The sequence below is a fragment of the Perca fluviatilis genome, chromosome 12, assembly GCF_010015445.1.
Source record: "Perca fluviatilis chromosome 12, GENO_Pfluv_1.0, whole genome shotgun sequence".
Taxonomy (NCBI): Eukaryota; Metazoa; Chordata; class Actinopteri; order Perciformes; family Percidae; genus Perca; species Perca fluviatilis.
Window position 1 is genome coordinate 29189543 of NC_053123.1, and position 20438 is coordinate 29209980.

A 20438-nucleotide genomic window follows, 5' to 3' on the forward strand; every position below is an offset into this window, starting at 1 on the left:
TATTAATTGGAAGTCGCTTTGGATTAAAGCGTCAGCGAAGTAAAATGTAATGTACTGTAATATACTGCAATACGTTGCAATGTATAACCTTTTTTTCCAGCATCAAATGACGTCACCCAAAGGAAAAAATTGTCAGCATCTGTTTTATCTAAAAAGATTAACGTCTCTGTCCATCTGACTTCAAATTTCCATCTAGTGGACTGAAAAAGACAAACGATTGATTTTATTATTTTAGTACTAAAAAGTTAAATTCTCAAGTATTCTTATGATATAAATGATCGATACTTGGCGTCCGTGTACAAGGGCTTCGGTCTGGGGGGGAAAAGGGAAGAGATACTTGAATGAATAGCTGTGGATGCGGGGAGGGGCCCATAGAAAATGCCGTGAAATCGGTTTCAAGCTATTTTATGATTGTTTTTCTACCTTTTTGAAACTCAAATCCACTTTCTTGGTGTCACTCGAGGTTTCAGCTGGTATAAAGGGTGTGTAAATAATGAACCGTCACAGAGGGGCCTGTTTACATTTCTCTTCTTTCTACTTTATTGCAGTGGAGGAGAGTGTGTTTGCTCACCGGTCGCAGTTCTGTTGAATCCCACTCCAGATACTCTGCCACATGCACCATCTGATTGATGATGCGATCCAGCTCCTACGGAAAGAAAGACATACCACATAGGACAAAGAGATCCTATCTTTACCTTCGGCTAAAATAATCAACTCTCACGCATTTCAAACATGGGTGGCAGGCATTAGAGATGCTTTTAGGCGACATTAACCTGTTTAAAACCACCCTTTTGGGGGAATTTTCGCCTATTTGCAATACCCAAATGAATAAGCTTATAACATAAGAACTCTAAGTGCAAAATGCAAGGATGAGGCTTAATTTGAAACCTTAAGTCATGTAGTTTCTGTGGATCTGCTTGTTTAGCATGTTGCTAAAACAAAACCTAAACTACATCAGATCAAACATGGTTCAAAAAATTGTTTTTTAGTCCTCATCTATGATAAGTAATATTTGAATAACAATAACTAAGACATACTTTATGCCACACTAAAAGAAATCTCCACACATACCTGTTACGTCTTGTCAACAACACATGTATTTCAGACCTCTAAGCCTTACCTTAAGAGAGCTAGGGAGTTTTTAGTTTAGTTAGTTAGTTAGTGAAGTCTGCATGTACATGTTTATGTGGTCACTTCAGCACATGGCTAATATTAAACTGAACAGAACCATTTACAAATGATCTCATGTAAACACAACTGCTGTATCTGGGTGTCCAGGTGTCTATTCTTCTAGCTGCTGTGTGCTAAGGGCCAAGAGAGAGACAAGACACAGAGAGAAAGATGGAGAGAGGAGGGGGGGGGGGGGAGAAAAGAGAAGGAGGTGCAAAAGCAAGAAGAGACACTCACCGAGCTGTCCAGAACCCCGTTGCCATCTGTGTCGTACAGCCGGAACATGACTAGGGGGAAACGAGAGAACAGAGATCCCATGATGACTCAGATAACAAGGGTAGATATAGCTAGTGTCTCTCTGAAGCAACATTTGTTCTTGGACTCTCTCCAGATGACCAAAGGGTTAGAGAAGCGGAGCGTGCTATTTCCGTACTGAAGCACAGGGACCAGTTAGAAGAGATTAGCCTTGTCAGTGTGCTCCAATATAGCCTTAAAGAAGTCAATTGGGCACAGCAGGGCTTAAGCATGACACTGACCTGCCCTGTGTGGGGGTGTAACCACCGTATCTAAGGCCCTGGGGAAGAAGGGAACAGCCTTATTACTCTTGCTGTCAACCTGAGCTGACATGAGACCAGCGGCGTTAGTGGGCCGATCACATTCACACATTTCATGTGACAGGTGCCCAGACTCGACACCCCCCTGAGAGGAGCTGACCCTCGGCTGAATCCCCAAGCCCTGTCACTCACACTCCAGCTTGTCCTCCGGCGTCCCTCTCTCCAGCAGGGAAAGGTAGCAGACGATGTCCTTGAGAAAGACCACCTGGGGTGACGGCAGGGGGGAGCCTTTCTGGGGCGACGGACTCCTCCGCAGCGACAAATGCTTCTCGGAGTGGCTCCTCTCTGTTGACGTACAACACAAATGGTCAAAGTTACTTACAGCACCCAATGCTCTTTCTACTCCGCTGTAGCTCTTCTGGTGAAATCAATGGAAGGAATTAAGTAAAGGCATGTAAATTACAATACAATACCTTATAACAGTGTTTCTCAAATGGGGGTACGTGTACCCCTAGGGGTACTTTGGAGGACAGTAGGGGGTACGTGAGATATTTAACAAAATGTTTAATAGTTGTTGCTGTTGTCCAGAACATTGTTCCTCTTTATGCAGAATTTTTTTTTCCTACCAAAAATGTGACATTTGTGTTGCCTTCTTTGGACCTAATCTTGCCTTCCTTCATATACTGTCCTTTTTACAAGTTTCTCGCTTTGTTATTCTTATGTCACTGTTTTTGAAGTTTTTGATACTATTTTGACCTTTTCTTGCCTTACTTCCTTCCTCCTTTCTACCATCTTTTCCCAAGATTTAGTCTTTTTTACAGTTTTTGTCTCTTTTTCTCATCAGCATTTAAATGTTTTTTTTTTAATTACAAGGCTGTTGTTTAGAAAAAATGTATCGCTGACATCGCTGTACTGTTCCTGTTTATATAGCCTACACTACACTACACTACAATACACACAAGTTTGAGAACTAACAATTTCTACTTTCAAATACATTTTCTGAATTGTTAGTGACGTTGAATATACAGTAGTGGTGTAACGGACCGTAGTTGATCCCTGATCCGAACTGATCCCTAGGAGGTGAGAGGGAGGTAGGGAGGGGTTTTATTTTGTGTGGTGTTTAAAATGTTCTAAATTAATATCAAAACGTAAACAGGTTGAATAGGTTTGGACTTGTTACAATTTAAATTTATATTTTGTCATTACAGAGAGAAAGTGGGCTTCCGAAAAAAGGTACCAATGTACCAATCCGGTACCGGATTCCAGGTACTGATACTGGTACACTCAACTTGAATGTATGTTGCTTTAAAGTTATAAGTGAGTTGATTACATGTTATTTTGTTGTTGCCAATCGTTCCGGCCTTTGAGTAATACGTTTGAGAACCCCTGGGCTATTACCTGAGAGCGTGTGTGTGTGTGTGTGTGTGTGTGTGTGTGCGTGTGTGTGTGTGTGTGAGGAATGCTGCTACGCTGATTTCCATTTTGAGAGCGGTGAACAAACTTTTTCACTTTCTTTCTGTGCGCACACTGCTGCTTCTCGCGCCTATGTTCCCACATTTCTAAGAATTTTAATTTTTTCACTGAAAATTAGGCCCTATGTTCCCACATTTCCAAGATTTTTTTCAAAATGAGGTCCTATGTTCCTACATTTCCTTTTTCAAAAATTAGTATCAGATTTTATCCCCCTAACCCTAACCCTAAAAAACTGTGGAAACATAGGGCGCTAATTTTAAGAAAAATCTTAGAAATGTGGGAACATAGGGCTGTGGGACCATTGGGCTGTGGGACCTTTGGGCTGTGGGACCATTGGGCTGTGGTACCATAGGGCTGTGGGACCATTGGGCTGTGGGACCATTGGGCTGTGGGAACATTGGGCTGTGGGACCATTGGGCTGTGGGAACATAGGGCTGTGGGACCATTGGGCTGTGGGACCATTGGGCTGTGGGAACATAGGGCTGACCCCCTTCTCGCTACATGTGTGTACGTGAGAAAACTGTACAGACTACATAGCACTGAAAAGAGAACGAGAGAAGACCAGATACTGGCAACCTCAGTGTAGCTAACCTCACCTGGTGAAAGTTTGGGGGACACTGGCGACCTGGCAGGACCAGCGTTGGGGGTCAGGGCATTGCTGCTCGCCTCTGAGGTTTTGACCTGGTTGCAGGGTGATCGGTGGGGACCTCCAGGTGTGCAGGCCCCCGTCCCTGAATGCTGCGAGGAGGAGCGAGATAAACAAGGGGAGGTGTTGGCTCCTGAGCCTGCTGCTGCGCTCATCACACTGGAGTGCTCCGGTGTGTGCCGGCCCATTGCGGACAGGATGCTTTTCCCATTCATCCCTGTTAGTGCGGACATCGAACGAGACAGACAGGAATAACATGAAAGGGACAAAGAGAGAAAGAAGGGACACATGAGTTGGACAGACATTAGGGAAATTATAGGGGGCGGGAGGGGGGGGGGGTGCTATGCACAGAGAGTTGTTTAACTTTTATGAAGCAACATAAAGAAACACTGTAAAACTTCACAACAATCCAAATTACAGCCGCACGATGTGAGGAAAATATGCGATCACGTTGTTGAATATTCGTAATAACGATCTTACTTGCGATGAGTAAGCAGATATAAAAGTGTACTCAGTTCTGCTGCTTTCAGTATTCTGCTAAAATACAAAAAAATGCTTGTTGAATTTAAAAAAAAACAAAAAAACAAAATCATTATCAACAATATTTTATTGAAGAAACTGAACATTAATCTGAAGGCACGCACCATTACATTACAATACATTACATGTCATTTAGCTGATGCTTTTATCCAAAGCGACTTCCAATTAAGTGCTTTCAACCCTGAAGGTGCAAACTCCAGACAACAAGTAGTAAGAGCAAGTACATTAGCTTTAAATAAGCAAAACTACAAAGAGCCATATGAAAGTGCAGCTTCAAGAAATATATATAAATGTATTATATATATATATTTTTTTTTTATGTTTATCCGAGGTGTAGTCGGAAGAGATGTGTTTTTAGCCTTCGGCGGAAGAAGGCTTTCGGACACGTACGCACCTTCACACAGCGCTGCCCATAAAGAACCAAAATGATAGAAAAGTGCAGTTTTTTGATGATACTCTTTCAACTAACCCCAAAAAATGTCTGAGTGACTGTCACAATATATGTTTACTGCACAAGTCGATATTGCGTTGACGATAAAAAAATAAAAAATAAAAAGAAGTTTGTTGTGCAGCTCTAATCCATATACTAAAAAACTCAGATTGCATAGAGGGAGAGGAAGCAGACAAAATTACAACACTGCGTTAAAACCCATTCACAAAGCATTAAGTCATCCACTGACCCACAGTACAGGCAAAATACCAGAAACTCACATCGACACAACTAGAGCACACCAAAAGGGGAGCGGGAGGTTATAGCCAGCAGGGCTCTTGTCCCATTAAGATGACATCACCATGATGATATGGGCTACTCGGCTTGCTCCGGTACCTGTAATGGGGGCACAGGCCACTTCGGTCTGAATAGAGATGCCCGCGTCAATGGAACGGGCCTCTGCGGTCAGTCATTGTTTTTCGAAGAAGAAGAAAAGAAGACAGCGGCAGACGCAGCAAGAATGAGTGAGCATCAGTGAAGAAAGAGTATGTTCTTTGTATATTTGTTTCTTTATATTGTTTGCAGAAACCAAATGGGTTAAAAAAAATAAGGCAAGATGAATTAAGTACAGAAAGTACATCAGAATAACAGCCCTATTTTTGGATCCTTTGTCGAGCGCAGAGATCTAACGTTTCAATGCGTCATCAGTGAGGCCTCTATTATATGTTGCACCATATTCTCTACAGTCGTCCATGCAGAAATATTGTACTGACATAAAGGCCTCCTGGTGACGAATCAAAACAATCCGAGTCTATATCGCTACAGCCATCAGTCATTAAAAAAAAACAGTCATCTGAAGATACCAAAGGAGTCAATCAGTACACAAACCAGCTCCATCCAGACTGGTTCACGTCATGTTATTGGAGACTGCCACCAGGTGGCAGTGCAGACTGTATCAGCTGTCTCCCTGTGACACACACACTGAAGCAGCAGCAGAATCCACACAGGTATTCATTCATTTATTTTCAAATGTAATAATAACTTACACAGCATGTCACCTGTATTTGGGCTTCCTGTGTCAGACTCGTGATATAAATGTATCATTGCTGATGCACAGACAGGCAGCTGCAACACGAGCAGTACTGTTCATATTCCTGCCTGTGTACTTTGTTTGAACCTGGAGGATCAAAAAGGACATGAACTAAGAGCAGATATTAATCCCTGTCTGGCGTGGGAACGTCTAGATATATAGTTATTTTATATAATTTGATAATTAGTTATTTAGGTTTTCTGCACAATGTGTATACAGTATTAACAAGTGAGTTGCTACAATGACTAGCCAGACGTGGCATTTTACTTGACCCGTGTAATCGGGCAAAGCCTGTTGTTGTGCCTTGCAAACGTCCTCCAATTTCAGCTTCTGAGGATCTGCTACTTTTATTTCGTCATGTATGATAGCAAACGGAATATATTTTGAACTGATGGTTGGTTAAAACAAAGAATTTGAAGATGCAACATTTGGTCTCTGGATAATTATAGTGGATATTTTCACAATTTTCTGGCAAAACAATGAATCAGTTAACGGAGAAAGTAATTGTCACAGTAGTTGCTAATGAAAATAATTTCAAGAACTGCCCCCAGACAATGGGTTTTGGTGAATAACACTGAATGCAAACTTTTGTTTTCTATTCAAGAAAACTCTGTAGGGCATCTTTCATTTTTGAGGACTCCTTGAAGGAACGCATTTCTGCATTTATTAGATCATTCACAGTGAAGAGAGTCGAGAAGGCTGGCACGGAGAACGAAAGCTGAAATGTCACAAGCTCAACTAACTGAGACACTTTCGCAGTAGCCTACGTACGTGTGTGTGTGTGTGTGTGTGTGTGTGTGTGTGGGGGAGTGGGTGATAGAGCGAGGGAGAAGTGAGAGAGTGACAGCGATTATGGTGCATTCTTTTTGTCTTGTAATCGCGACTAGTAGCTCGAGCGTGACGTCACATCCGTGTCGAAAAACGAATAACCGCGGGTTGTTGCGTTCTTTTTGTCACACGATACTACGAGTCGGAGAAAAGATGGATTTTTGTAACATTTTTAGTAACATTTAGGATTCTATTCACCCAGTTATTGACATATTACACACATATATTTCACAGTTTGATACATGAAAATTACGTTTTGATTAACGTTAACGTTAGGCTGCTGCTCTGCTTTCTGCTCAAGACTCGGCTTAAAGCCATTGTTGTCATATAGCAACCGAGCGTCTAGCCAATTTCAGCTGCACAAGCTACAAAATAACTAATCAGGCGGTATTTAACTCCTAATAAGACTGTAGAGACATGCCTATAGGTAGCAGTATACAGCGCTATGTTTAACTCCTAATAAGACTGTAGAGACATGCCTATAGGTAGCAGTATACAGCACTATGTGTACGACTTCTTCATTTGGTTACAACAAAGACAAAAGTGCTTAAAATTGTAGATAACCACAATGTTTACTACGTGTGATGCACGACGTAGCCATCTTTGAAAGTGTTCAGACGACTTGACGAGTCGTAAATACGACCTCGGGGGCGTTCTTTTTGCAACTTCCGGGTCGTAACTCTGGAAAACAATTCGTAAAACGACTTCGGTGGACAAAAAGAACGCACCATTAGTTTCGGAGCGAGTACCGACTCTATAGTGAGAGAAACAAAGTGTCTCCCCTGTTCTTTCTGACCACGGTGGGAAATCTGTAGCAGGAAAAGTTAACCCTCTCCTTGATTTCATGTTGTTTAATGGAGAAGGAGAACCAGGAAATGAGTCGGGGGAAATGCAACGCTACGAAGCCACGGCCGAGCGACGTGCGTTGCTGCGACGTGTAGTTACATTTTCCAAGAGGTGCGCGTCAGGCTACGGCGTAGGGTCCGGCATAGACACAGAGGGGTCTGCGGGGGCACGCCGTCGATTCGACGCAGAAGCATAAAACAGCCATCAGCGGCTACGCTGCTACCCAAAGCGACATGCTGTCGCTCACATTTAGCCTCTCTTCACTTGTTGCCGCTTACTTTTACAAGCAGAAATAGATTTCTAATTCGACAGTCCATCTGTCTCCTCAGCTGCTCTGCAGCGAGGAGCAGACAGGCAGACGCCTATGGAGTTAGAATCATAGACGCCGGTGCCAGGGCCCACGCAGCACTCACGCGGACGGATGGAGGCAGACACAGTTTACACCTGGAGCAAGGTGCAAACGATCTACAACACCTGAAGCTTTCTGTCTTCTGCTCTGGTCAGTGCGACGCTCGTGTAATCAGGGTTTGGTCAATTAACCCTTGTGTTGTCTTTCTGTCGACCATGCACTTGTCCTCCCGGGTCCAAATTGAAAATTAACACTTTTTTTAAAGGTCCCATGACATGGTGCTCTTTGGATGCTTTTATATAGACCTTAGTGGTCCCCTAATACTGTATCTGAAGACTCTTTTATATAGACCTTAGTGGTCCCCTAATACTGTATCTGAAGTCTCTTTTATATAGACCTCAGTGGTCCCCTAATACTGTATCTGAAGTCTCTTTTATATAGACCTTAGTGGTCCCCTAATACTGTATCTGAAGTCTCTTTTATATAGACCTTAGTGGTCCCCTTATACTGTATCTGAAGTCTCTTTTATATAGACCTTAGTGGTCCCCTAATACTGTATCTGAAGTCTCTTTTATAAAGACCTTAGTGGTCCCCTAATACTGGATCTGAAGTCTCTTTTATATAGACCTTAGTGGTCCCCTAATACTGTATCTGAAGTCTCTTTTATATAGACCTTAGTGGTCCCCTAATACTGTATCTGAAGTCTCTTTTATATAGACCTTAGTGGTCCCCTAATACTGTATCTGAAGTCTCTTTTATATAGACCTTAGTGGTCCCCTAATACTGTATCTGAAGTCTCTTTTATATAGACCTTAGTGGTCCCCTAATACTGTATCTGAAGTCTTTTATATAGACCTTAGTGGTCCCCTAATACTGTATCTGAAGTCTTTTTTATATAGACCTTGGGACCTTTAATGCTTTTTTTTTTGTTTGTCCCTTTTTTACCCACTACCACCACTAGTTGTATACGTATTCTTGGAATTCATGGTCAATAAACCTTTTTTATACGGAATTATATCAAGTTTTTAAATTAAAGAATTAAAAGAAATTATGATTACATTATTTTGACAGTTAACAGTTAAGATCAGAGGAACATTATTGGATAATCTCAGACTGTCCAAGGTTAGTCCGAATACTGTTTTGAAAGCATTTACAAGGCTAAACAAATTGAGAAAAACAGCCAACATTCTTTGAAAGTGGTGATCCGATCCTTAATTTTACTTGCAAATAGTGTTGTAGGGAACCACGCGTTTTTTTTGGGGCAATTCAGTAGAAAGAAGCATGAATTACAGATGAAGAAACTCTGAAAACCCGAGGACAACAGGAGGGTTAAGCCTGTCTGTGCGCCTACGTGTCAAAGACTTAAAGTACCGATGAAAAAGGCCAACTGCTCAAATGTTTTGTGTCGTGTTGTGTTTTTTTTGTCAAAATCTTCAACAGGTTGCAAAGACCACAGCTGTGGCGACCAACTTTTACTGCTGCAACCATGACTCACACATTATGATCTGCACCTGCATGAAAGTAAAGCAAGTAGTCAGTAATCTTTGTTCAATCTTAACCCAAATAAAGGTTGCAGGAAAACTAAAACCCTTTTCACGTGACTGTTAAATGGTTTAAGTTTTGCTTTGCTGGTGCTGTTAAATCACTGATTCTCCTGTCAGACAGCTCTCTCTAGCTGACTGCTCCTATTGCTGATTAAACAGCCAAGTAGCCGTCCATTAGAGCCAACTAGTGCCAACAATGCTAGAAACAACAATATCTACAGGTAATGATAAGCCACAGATGCTTAAGGGCGCCCTACTGCTTGGTCTGTTAGGGTCCAAGTCGGTTTCAGATATCCTGGGTAAGGCATGCTGTTTAAGATTTGCTATGAAAAACAGCACGTCATTGTTTTAGGAAATTGAAAGTCTTTGGCCAAGTGCCCAGTTTCCTCTACTTTTATTAATGTGCCTATTAATCATGTATTCTGGTGGGGTGGTTTTTTGCTCCCTTGGTTCAGATTGTGTTCAATATCCAGACATTGTTTTACTCCGGGTTCTGGAGGGAAGTTGCTGTCTCAAAAGATTTGTGAGAAGATTTTGGATTATTTCAAAGAGAATTTGCATGGTATCAAACAGCTAACCAACTTTCATCGAGCAGGCTAACACTGGCTCGTTCTCTGACAGGAGCAAAACCTGAAACGCACTTAGATGAAAAGTCATGGATTATAATTCTGTGAACGATGTGATCAGTGGTGTTAAAAGATGCAACCATATGAACACAACACAGCCTACCCAGTAAGCTGGTTCCTGCACGAGACTGAGCGGGAGAGCAGCCTCCTGTCTTGCTCTTGAAGGAGGTGAAGAGGTGCTGACACAGCTCCTCTGGGATGTCGTTTTCCAGGTAAGTGGCCATGAACAGCTGGAAGCCATCATAATCAATGGGCTGCATGGGGAAGGAAAGAGCAAATAGGTTAACACAATTACTGAGGAGGTACTCTTATGAATGAAGCTTACACCAACCATGGACGGACGGATTCATTTTGGTAAAACGAGAAACAGGAGAAATGTGATGGACTTTTTGATTCAAGTTGATCTGCAGCCTTGATGGTGACATGCCAGTTTTCTGTAAACATTCTGAATAGATTTTATAGTAAGACGTTAAAGGTCAGTCAACTGACCACCGCAGAATAACTCATAAAGGTTAGCAAGGGCAGACTGATGGCTTAAAGGAAAACAATGTAAAGAACGCAACATAGACAGCGAAACATGTCATGTTAACATTCCGGAGCTCCTTCCATTCACCTCCTGCAAATCCCCTCCACCCCCTCACACAGCCATGTGGATGTGGCGGGTGCATAGTAGCACTCAACTCAACTCAAAGACCCTATGAACTCTGGCCTTTTCCCCCCTCTGGCAGAGTGACAGACCATCTGTAGCAGATAAGGCGGGGTTATGTCATGTTAGTGGACAGAATGTGCATGCAGTCTGCCGACACAGACACCACAAAGCATGCAGAGCCCGCGGGGCCAAGGCTTACTTGGTTGAGAACGTCTTGCTTCTGTTTAACAGTTGGGACAACGAAGAGCAGAGGCAGGGAGGGAGGTAAGAGTGAGGGAGGAATGGGTAGAAGAAGAGAAGGGGTTAGCTACTAACTAAACTAACTAACTAACTTACTCTGTGCTGCACGCACTCAATCATAGCCTGAAAAGCCTGACTTGATTTGATTTGATTTGATTTAATTGTAAGAGAATGCCCTACACATGACAAAAGGACATCAAATACAATCGAGGATAAAAACACAATAAAGTCCAAGACTTATTTCCATTGTGGTCCTCAATGACGCTGTCACGTTGCACAATTCAATCCTTTAAAGGTCCCACGGCATGAAAATTTCACTTTATGAGGTTTTTTAACATTAATATGAGTTCCCCCAGCCTGCCTATGGTCCCCCAGTGGCTAGAAATGGTGATAGGTGTAAACCGAGCCCTGGGTATCCTGCTCTGCCTTTGAGAAAATGAAAGCTCAGATGGGCCGATCTGGAATCTTCTCCTTATGAGGTCATAAGGAGCAAGGTTACCACTTTCTCTGCTTTGCCCACCCAGAGAATTTGGCCCACCCATGAGAGAGAGACATCATGGCTTTCAAATGAGAAAAGTGGCAGTTGGTCAAGGCCACACCCCCACCCTCCACCTTGCCCCACCCTCTCTCCTCCTCAATAGCTACAGACACAGAAATGGCACATCCTAAGGAAAGCTCATTGTGGGACTGGCTCTAGTGGCTGTAATTCTGCACCAAGGCTGAATTTCGGGAAAGAGACTTCAGATACAGTATTAGGGGACCACTAAGGTCTATATAAAAGAGACTTCAGATACAGTATTAGGGGACCACTAAGGTCTATATAAAAGAGACTTCAGATACAGTATTAGGGGACCACTGAGGTCTATATAAAAGAGACTTCAGATACAGTATTAGGGGACCACTAAGGTCTATATAAAAGAGACTTCAGATACAGTATTAGGGGACCACTAAGGTCTATATAAAAGCATCCAAAGAGCACCATGTCATGGGACCTTTAAAAAAAAAAATCTTCAAGGCGATCTTGACCCCATATTTCAAGTTAAAATGGTGATTAATCAAATACGGTAAGCACAATGCAGCAAAACAGGCTTTCAATCTGGATTTGGCTGCTTGGTCACACACACACACACACACACACATACACACACACACACACACACACACACACACCATAGTTCGAGACGTGTGATGTCCTGTAGCTCATACTGAAAAATCTGGTGAATAGACAACTTGTGAGAGAGAATGGCCTGCAGCCTGGCAACAGAAGCAACTGCCAAACTCACTTCTCTGACACACACACACACACACACACACACACACACACACACACACACACACACACACACACACACACACACACACACACACACACAGCCCTGGTACTGGTGTGTCTTGTTGACACACCTAAAGTAAACAGCGCCATTGTTAAAGCTCAATAGCAGAAGATTTGAATCAGCGAGCCGTCTGTTGCACTTTTGCTAAACAATAAGACAAAGTGAATGCTGCCTGTTGCTCACCAATTATGGTGGATGGCGAAGCATACACAGAAAGTTACAGTAACAATATTGTTTTATCGTTTCTGTTCATCAAATTAAAATTAATCGCTTCTCGTGCACCAGTACATTTAGACAGCAGAATTCAAATCTAATCAATCAAATTAAATTCAATAACATTTCAGTTCTTATTTGTTCAAACGTGATTATTTTATCTTGTACATCCTGTCGGAGGGAGTCAACGCTAGAAAACACTACTAAAAATAGTAATGTTTTGTTATGAAAAAGTTAATATGTAAAGATCAGTGCTTAATTTGTAAAGTGGCAGAGTGGGGGTGGATCCCTCAAAACGACGGTAGGAGGTAATGGAAAAAAATGAAAATTACACTGCCTACGTAGCTTCTCTGACTAAAAAAACCTCAACAACTCTGTGTGTACATCAGGGCAATGTTTATTTTAATTTCAGAACATGCTCTGCATGGGTACGAAATGTAATGTCTCCACGTTCTTGATCGGCAGAAACGATTTTTGCTTGTTTGGGATCCGACTGGCCAGCGTATTTGTTAAGTTAAGAAAACTTTGTTGACATTTTTCCCCTGAGTGAAACGAGGCTACAACAGCACGCTCAACCAGCACAAGCTCATGTGTCACTTGAAGTGCCTCCCCTCCCTCCGTCCCTCTCCCCCCTCCGTCTTACCCTGAAAATTCACCTCAAAACGCATCGAAAATGCAAACACAAGATTGTTGTGGAACTTCAATTCAAAAACAAGACAATTAACAACATTGAACACTACACAAAAAGTAATTTATTTTTTTCATTTAAGCGATACATTTTTCATAGTGACACAGGAGGTGCCGGATCCAATAAAAAAATGTTGGAGGTGCCGGAACATGTTCCAGCGTGTTCTGGCTCAAATTAAGCCCTGGTAAAGATATTTTAGACCTCAGGAGCTCCTCTGGCTCAGCAGCACCGTCTCATCTGCTCAAGGATTTTGACAACTAACCACCATGATAACGTTTTATAAACTTATGACGTATCTCATGTCAGTCTGGTTCATCTACCCATTTAGTACATTTTCCCAAAGAAAGCGATCACACGTAAGTCTGCAGCTAACCATTATTTTCATTATGGATTAATCTGCAGATTTTTTTCAGTTAATCTGTAGACTGTTTAGTCAGCCCACTCTCACTCAAAAGCGTACAAATAACATGGTTTATACCTGTGAAAATACATGCAAGGTGTACGCTAAAGTAATATTGTGCATATAGTAGATACGTGGAGCACTCCAATTACAGTAATGGAAACTGCTGCGTTTATAGTATAAAGGGACGTGGGACCGCTTAAGGAGGTTGGTTGGGGTGGTGGACGGGTGAAACACAGGACTTTCAGGAGACCGGGGTTCGCGTCCCGTGTTTGGCGATTTTCAGCGTCCCGTGTTTGGCGATTTTCAGCTTCCCATGTTTGGCGATTTTCAGCGTCCCGTGTTTGGCGATTTTCAGCATGTGTTTTTTTTTTTTTTTGTTAGGCCGTTTATTAGCGTGTTTATGTGGCGCGTTTTTGAGACTTTGTTGTGTTTTTTTGTTAAGCCTTCCCCAATGTTTCTTCCCTAAACCCAACCGTTTCTTTCTTGTGTTACTAAAGCCTTTCCCTGCATTATTTTTCTAAACCCAACCATATTTATCTTTTTGTGTGTGACGCTGTTCTCGCGATAAACACACAACGTGGCGACGCGAGCTGCGTGCATATAAAACGCACCGGTCTCCCTTACTTCAATTGGAGCGCTCCGCGTATGTAATGCACGAAGAATTTTACTTTGGCGTACACATTGCACGGTTGTAAACCTGTGTTATTTGTACGCTTTCGAGTGAGACCGGGTTGGTTTAGTCCACATATTGTCAAGAAATAGTGAGAAAATGCCCTTAAAAAAATACAAAAAATAAACTCAAGTTGACCTCATATAATGTCTTGCTTTGTTCAACCAGAAGTCCCAAACCCAAAGACATTTCAACGATACAATGAGATATGACAGAGAAAAGTAGCAAATCCTCTCATTTGAGAAGCAGGAAGAACCCAGAATGTTTCACATTTCTTCACAATTTTTTGCTTGACTGAACCAACTAATCCGTTATCAAAAGGTATCAACTAATTGATTAATCGACTAACTAGTTCAGTTCTCGATCACATTGGTGCACATCAGCGTCAGGCAAATCATTTCTAGGCGCGTGATATGTGGTCAACATCTCCTCTGCTTTTAAATAGATCTGGTGCAGTAAAGGCGATAAAGCTAAGCAAACATAATAAAACTGCAGTATGAGCAAACTAAACCCTTTTCCTCCCAGGGAACATTTGGTTCACACCAAAATAGGACAAAGTAGAGTTAAATCCTCTTTGCACATCAAGACTTAGAGGGAATATGCTTCCAGCATGCCTCAGTTCAGCAGGTTGGAAGCTGCTGTTACTGACGCCCTTCACAGAGAAACACGCCGTGATAGGATCCTCCTCAGCTCGACAGCGTTGACCTATGACCCCGAGATCTCCCAACGCCAGCGAGGCATCATTCATATCGCTCTCTTCTCCTTATTTGGCCAAACAAACCACAAGGCTTTCGTTAGCTTTGCATCTTATAGCAAGGCAGGTTCAGACAAATATGCTCACATGCCAGAGAAAACACACACACAGTGTTTTCACACACCACAGATATACTATATATGACATCACAACATTTTGATAGATTGCCTTGAAGTACACCCAGATGCATTTGTGGAAATTCCGGTCCCTCTGGAGAACATGTTTGCCCCAGAGTGTAAGTCACGATTACTTTCCCCGTGAGCGGGCTCACATTCAAGGCTGCCAATCTGTAAATATCTCCCAAGGGCAGTTATGACACATTTACATGGTTCATTTGATCTTTTTCATTTTGCCAAGGCTGTCTGAATGATTGATGATTTTTTTTTTTTGGCATTAAAAAAAAATAGCACTACGTGAGGTAACTGTCCTGTCTAGAGCCCAGATTAACAGAGTAGATCAGTCACACTGCAGCACAATGTTGGACTGAAAAAAAAAAAAAAGAGAATGTCTTTTGCGATAAGCTGCATCCACCTTGCTTGAGAGGAGAGGTGCGAACAAAGCGGGATAAGAACCAGGGATCCTTGGTGTGCTAAACGTGGTTTAAGGCTTATCGTTTTAGAAAAATGCCAAGGTTTTATAAAAAGAAACACGGATTTTATGTCACACTGATCGCAAAGTTGCTTCCTGCTGCGAGAAGACAGCATAGTTTATAGTAAACATGGAGCTCCTGCAATGAGAACATGAAGGCAGGTCATAAAAATGCCTCATAAAATAGAAAATAAGAAAAGTAAAGGGAGGGTTTTTAACATTAAATGTAATAAGAAGACAGTGCTTGTGCTGCAAAGAAGATTTGATTTTTATATAGAGTTTTTAATCAGATTTTCAGCTATTAAAAATAAAACAAATAATTTTCCTCTTGTTTCACCCTGACCAGATTGCAATTACAAACACTGTGAAATACTAAACACTGCAATGTATTTTCCGTGCTTGTTTTTAAGAGTCTCTTTGTTAAATACTATTATTTTTATGTTTTGTTTCAATTCAATTTTATTTATAGAGTCAAATGGGAGCGTGCCTATGTTCCCACAGCCCTATGTTCCCACATTTCTAAGATTTTTTTCAAAATTAGGCCCTATGTTCCCACATTTCCTTTTTCATAAATTTGTATCAGATTTTAGCCCCCTAAACCCTAACCCGAAAAAATGTTGTGGGAGGATAGGGCTTAAATTGAAGGGAAATGTAGGAACACAAGACCTAATTTTGAAAATGTCCTAGAAATGTGGGACCATTGGGCTGTGGGAACGTAGGGCTGTGGGACCATTGGGCTGTGGGAACATTGGGCTGTGGGAACATTGGGCTGTGGGAACGTAGGGCTGTGGGACCACTGGGCTGTGGGACCATTGGGCGGTGGGACCATTGGGCTGTGGGACCATTGGGCTGTGGGAACGTAGGGCTGACCCCGGATCGATACAGAAGTTGTCTCAGGACACTTTACAGATAGAGTAGGTCTAGATCACACTCTATAATTTACAGAGACCCAACAACTCCCTCAGGAGCATTTGTTTGAATTATGTTATCACTTCTTCCTAAACTACCAAGATGGTGTAGTATTAGCCAAATGTGTGTAAATGTTGGGTGGGCCTACCTGTTCTGCCATTATAAGAAACCTTATTTATATATATATATATATATATATATATATATATATATATATATATATATATATATATATATATATATATATATATACGTGCAGGATGTCAGTCTCAGAAAACAGAAGTATACAGGCTTTAGCCACACTGATATTAACTCTGTCAGGTTCAAATCTAGACTGTGGAGACATTAGCACTCCTGTTGGTATTTTACAGGTGAAGGTTGCTGGAGGCTACTGAAATCCACTGAATGAGCTACAGGCTTCATTCATATGTGTGGCAGTGCCGTGATTGTTCAGCAAAAGACAACCCTGATTGTTAAAATGTCTTCTATCGCACAGTAAAACGCGAAGCAACCATCTAAACATGCTTTCAAACTGCTTTATATTGACAGTATTTTTATGTGACATCATCAATTATGCCACAAAAAAACCCGAGCACAGCTAAATGACAAAGATGCGTGACGGAGCCTTTAACTGCTGTGGAGGGAGACCCTGTGGGTGTAATGTACAGCCGCCGTCTCTCAGTGGCTCATCAATCACTGAGAATTATGGTGGTGGTGCTGTTTGTTTGCCAATCTGTTCAATGGAGATACCCAACACTGCTGAGAGCTTAAAGTGTCAATCACTGTTCTGTCTTTTTAACTATTGTCCTTAGTCAGTTTTATAAACTTCTTGAGGCTAAAAATAAGCTAAATGAAAGCACAAAAGAGAAGTCATAGTCTTCTTTTGTCTTTTGATTCATCTACCAGAGGCACAAGGGACTGATGAGTAATTATATATAATAGGTGTATACACACACACACACACACACTGATGGATGGCAGAGGGCCACAGTGGTCATCGTGGCGCCAGGAGCCAGTGCGGTCTCAGAAAGACTACACTACATGAACATTAAGTCTGGTTCCGATGGCGCCCAAAGTCCAGCCGGGCTGTTAGTCATGTCATCACAAACCCTGAGGAGAAATATACAGCTAAGTGGAGAGGATAATAAAAAAAGGTGAGAGAGGGGCGAAGAAAAGGGAAAATATAACACGTACATGTTAAGAAGTCAGAGATGCCAGGAGAAGGAAGAAATGCATCATGAGGTGTGTTAATCATATGGACGTATAGGCACAGCGCCATTGGGGAAGGAATCGGATGCGAGATGTTTGGTCATCAATCACTCCGTCTGACATATTCAATTAGTACCTTCTCGGAACACTTCGACACTAAGTTTTTGTCTGAGCTCATGTGACCATCATGACAAAGACAAAATTAAAATAAAAAAAAGCAAAATAAGAAGTTGAAATGACTTACTATGTAAATCTGCCCAGAACACATCCCTTAAACGTTTCACAGAGGACCAACTCTGCCAGTTCATTATTTTGTTTACAAGCACTCAGAAAGTGACCAAAAAGCATCTTGAAATGAAAGGTGTGCAATGTGTTAGAGACAGAGAACATGGAGAGAGATGAGAGTGAAAACTGAAGGGGGAAAAAAAAAAAAGCAAAGGAATTAGTGACGCTGTCCAAAGTCCAGACGAGTCGAAGTCATTGTAGTCTACAGCACAGCTGGGAGCTGATCTGCTGACGTCAGGCGCCACCACAGCCTTTATCTAAAAATGGGGGGGGGGGGAATGACTAAGCGTTCTGGTGATTGATATTACACTGAATCAGAGGAACTTAACAAGCATCCGATAACATCACACCATGTGTTTGTGTGTGCACAGAAAATCAAGTGACAGAAAAGATAAGAGCGGATAAAAGGAAAATAGGGTGTGCGCGCACACACACACACCTGCTCTGGATTGTATTTGGAAAGAATTCCTTCCCCGTGAAACTCCTCCAGCACATCCTTCAGCTTCTTTGTGGAGTCTGACGAGGGAAAAACAGAAAAACAGAATTGTGTTAGTACATTCACTGCGATGCATTTTCTTTGATATACTTTTGAAAAACCTGCGACTACAGAGCAGAGTGTTTTTAAGGCAAAGGAGGCCTCTAGCCCGGTAGCCTACATTTCCTCAAGCTGCCTGCCTTTATAATCATATCCCTTAAGTCGAAATGTTCCTTTGGAGAAAACGCTTTCCCTGAAACTGAATAAACATGCTGCATCTCATTAACGAATGTCCTGATAAATACTCATGTGTACCAGGAAGTGCTGCATCAGGGGAGTGGAGCCTGTGAGTCACCATGCTAGTGAAAAGTAAAAGGAGACATGGTGTCCTTCTCACTTTTAGATGCTAATCCCATATATTTATGCACGCACACGCACGCACACACGCACACACACACACACACACACGCTCACATCACACAGAGCCCAGGTCCAACACTAACCGTGATGACCTCCTCCTACGATCATCTGTCAAACAATTACAGGGGACAAATAAATGTGCACGTGTGCATGGACAGATCTCCATTAGCTCCCCCATCATTAGCACACCCACTTATGCATGCACACGCTCCAGAACTGATTTCACCAATCATGTTAGCTCTCATTATCCACTACGGAGGACACTTCCCTTCATTATTTTTAGTGCTCAGCAGCTTTGCAGCCTGTAATGCTTCCCTATTTCCTGCTGCATTAGATGTCCACAATGACAGAAGGAGAGAGAGAGAGAGAGAGAGAGAGAGAGAGAGAGAGAGAGAGAGAGAAAGTACAATCTCAGGTAAGATGAGAAACGTGATTAGAGAACATCCACTGACGGTCCACTCTGCTGCATTATTAGCCATAGGCACAATGGGGTTAGTTATCCGCAAGCACGTGAGTCACCGTCAGATGCATTCAATTCACCAGGATTACATCCAAATAATTAGTATTATTTACAGGAAAGCTAAAACAATTATTGGACTGATAATTAAGCAACTACTTTGATAATCCATTAACATTTGATGTCATTCTCTGGTTCCTTTGTTGCTTTTCTGTTTCATACGATTGCAGATGGAACATATTTGGGTTTTGGATTGTTGATTAAGCACAAATATTTCAATGATGTGACCTGGATATATTAAATGATTACTCCAGTTGAACTAAAAAAATATATTTACAGATCATTGCATATTGAAAATAATTGTTACAGAGCTGCTTTACAAAAAGCAACCAAGACAGCTTCAGCCAGAGTAAGAACTTGTGTTTTTAGTGGATTAAAAGGTTAATACATTATTTTCACTATGAATAAATCTTTTGATAATTTCTTTGATTGATCAAAGTCAGAAAATAGTGAAAAATGTCCATCACGGTCAGTGTAACGCTTATCAGTTCAATTTTCTAAGCACAAACGGACATTTGGAAAAACTGAAAAATGGGTTCAAATATCAAATTTTTAATTTTTTTCCACCTTGACAAAATTTAAATATTTGATCTTTAACCTGTTTTTCCAATTTTCTGTTTTTTATTCAGAGGATCAGAAATTGAGAAAATTACAAAATTGCGTCTGAGCTCCAATTATTCAATACTGCCATGTGGTATTCTCTTCCTCTGCTTTGCGGAATATGCAGGTCATTAACTGCATATGGACCTCAAAAGAAAAAAAAAACTGATAGACTTTGGGGTCAGAGGTGATTGCAACGGATGGTTTCGTGTGTGTGTGTGTGTGTGTGTGTGTGTAGTAATTAGGTGGAACGAGGGAGAAAATACCATTGCAGTATTGAATAATTGGAGCTCAGACGCAAGCTTGTAATTTTCTAAATGTCTGATCCTCTGAATAAAAACAGAAAATTGGAAAAACAGTTTAAAGATCCAATTTTTTAATTTGTCAA

General features: G+C 41.6%; 1 protein-coding gene across 5 annotated transcripts in view; it reads right to left on the reverse strand.

The window, feature by feature from the left end:
* Positions 1-20438, reverse strand: part of LOC120569606 (diacylglycerol kinase beta) — a 123516-nt gene that overhangs the window by 82413 nt on the left and 20665 nt on the right. For 2 of the 5 annotated variants that reach the window (XM_039817539.1, XM_039817540.1), the window contains 8 exons: positions 18478-18554; positions 10945-10965; positions 10200-10350; positions 5210-5272; positions 3794-4060; positions 1917-2069; positions 1408-1457; positions 572-646 (listed from right to left, as the gene is read on the reverse strand). In XM_039817539.1, the coding sequence (XP_039673473.1) occupies positions 572-646; positions 1408-1457; positions 1917-2069; positions 3794-4060; positions 5210-5272; positions 10200-10350; positions 10945-10965; positions 18478-18554 (857 nt within the window). The remainder of the gene's footprint in view (positions 1-571; positions 647-1407; positions 1458-1916; positions 2070-3793; positions 4061-5209; positions 5273-10199; positions 10351-10944; positions 10966-18477; positions 18555-20438) is intronic. The other 3 variants (XM_039817541.1, XM_039817542.1, XM_039817543.1) reach the window with 3 other exon arrangements.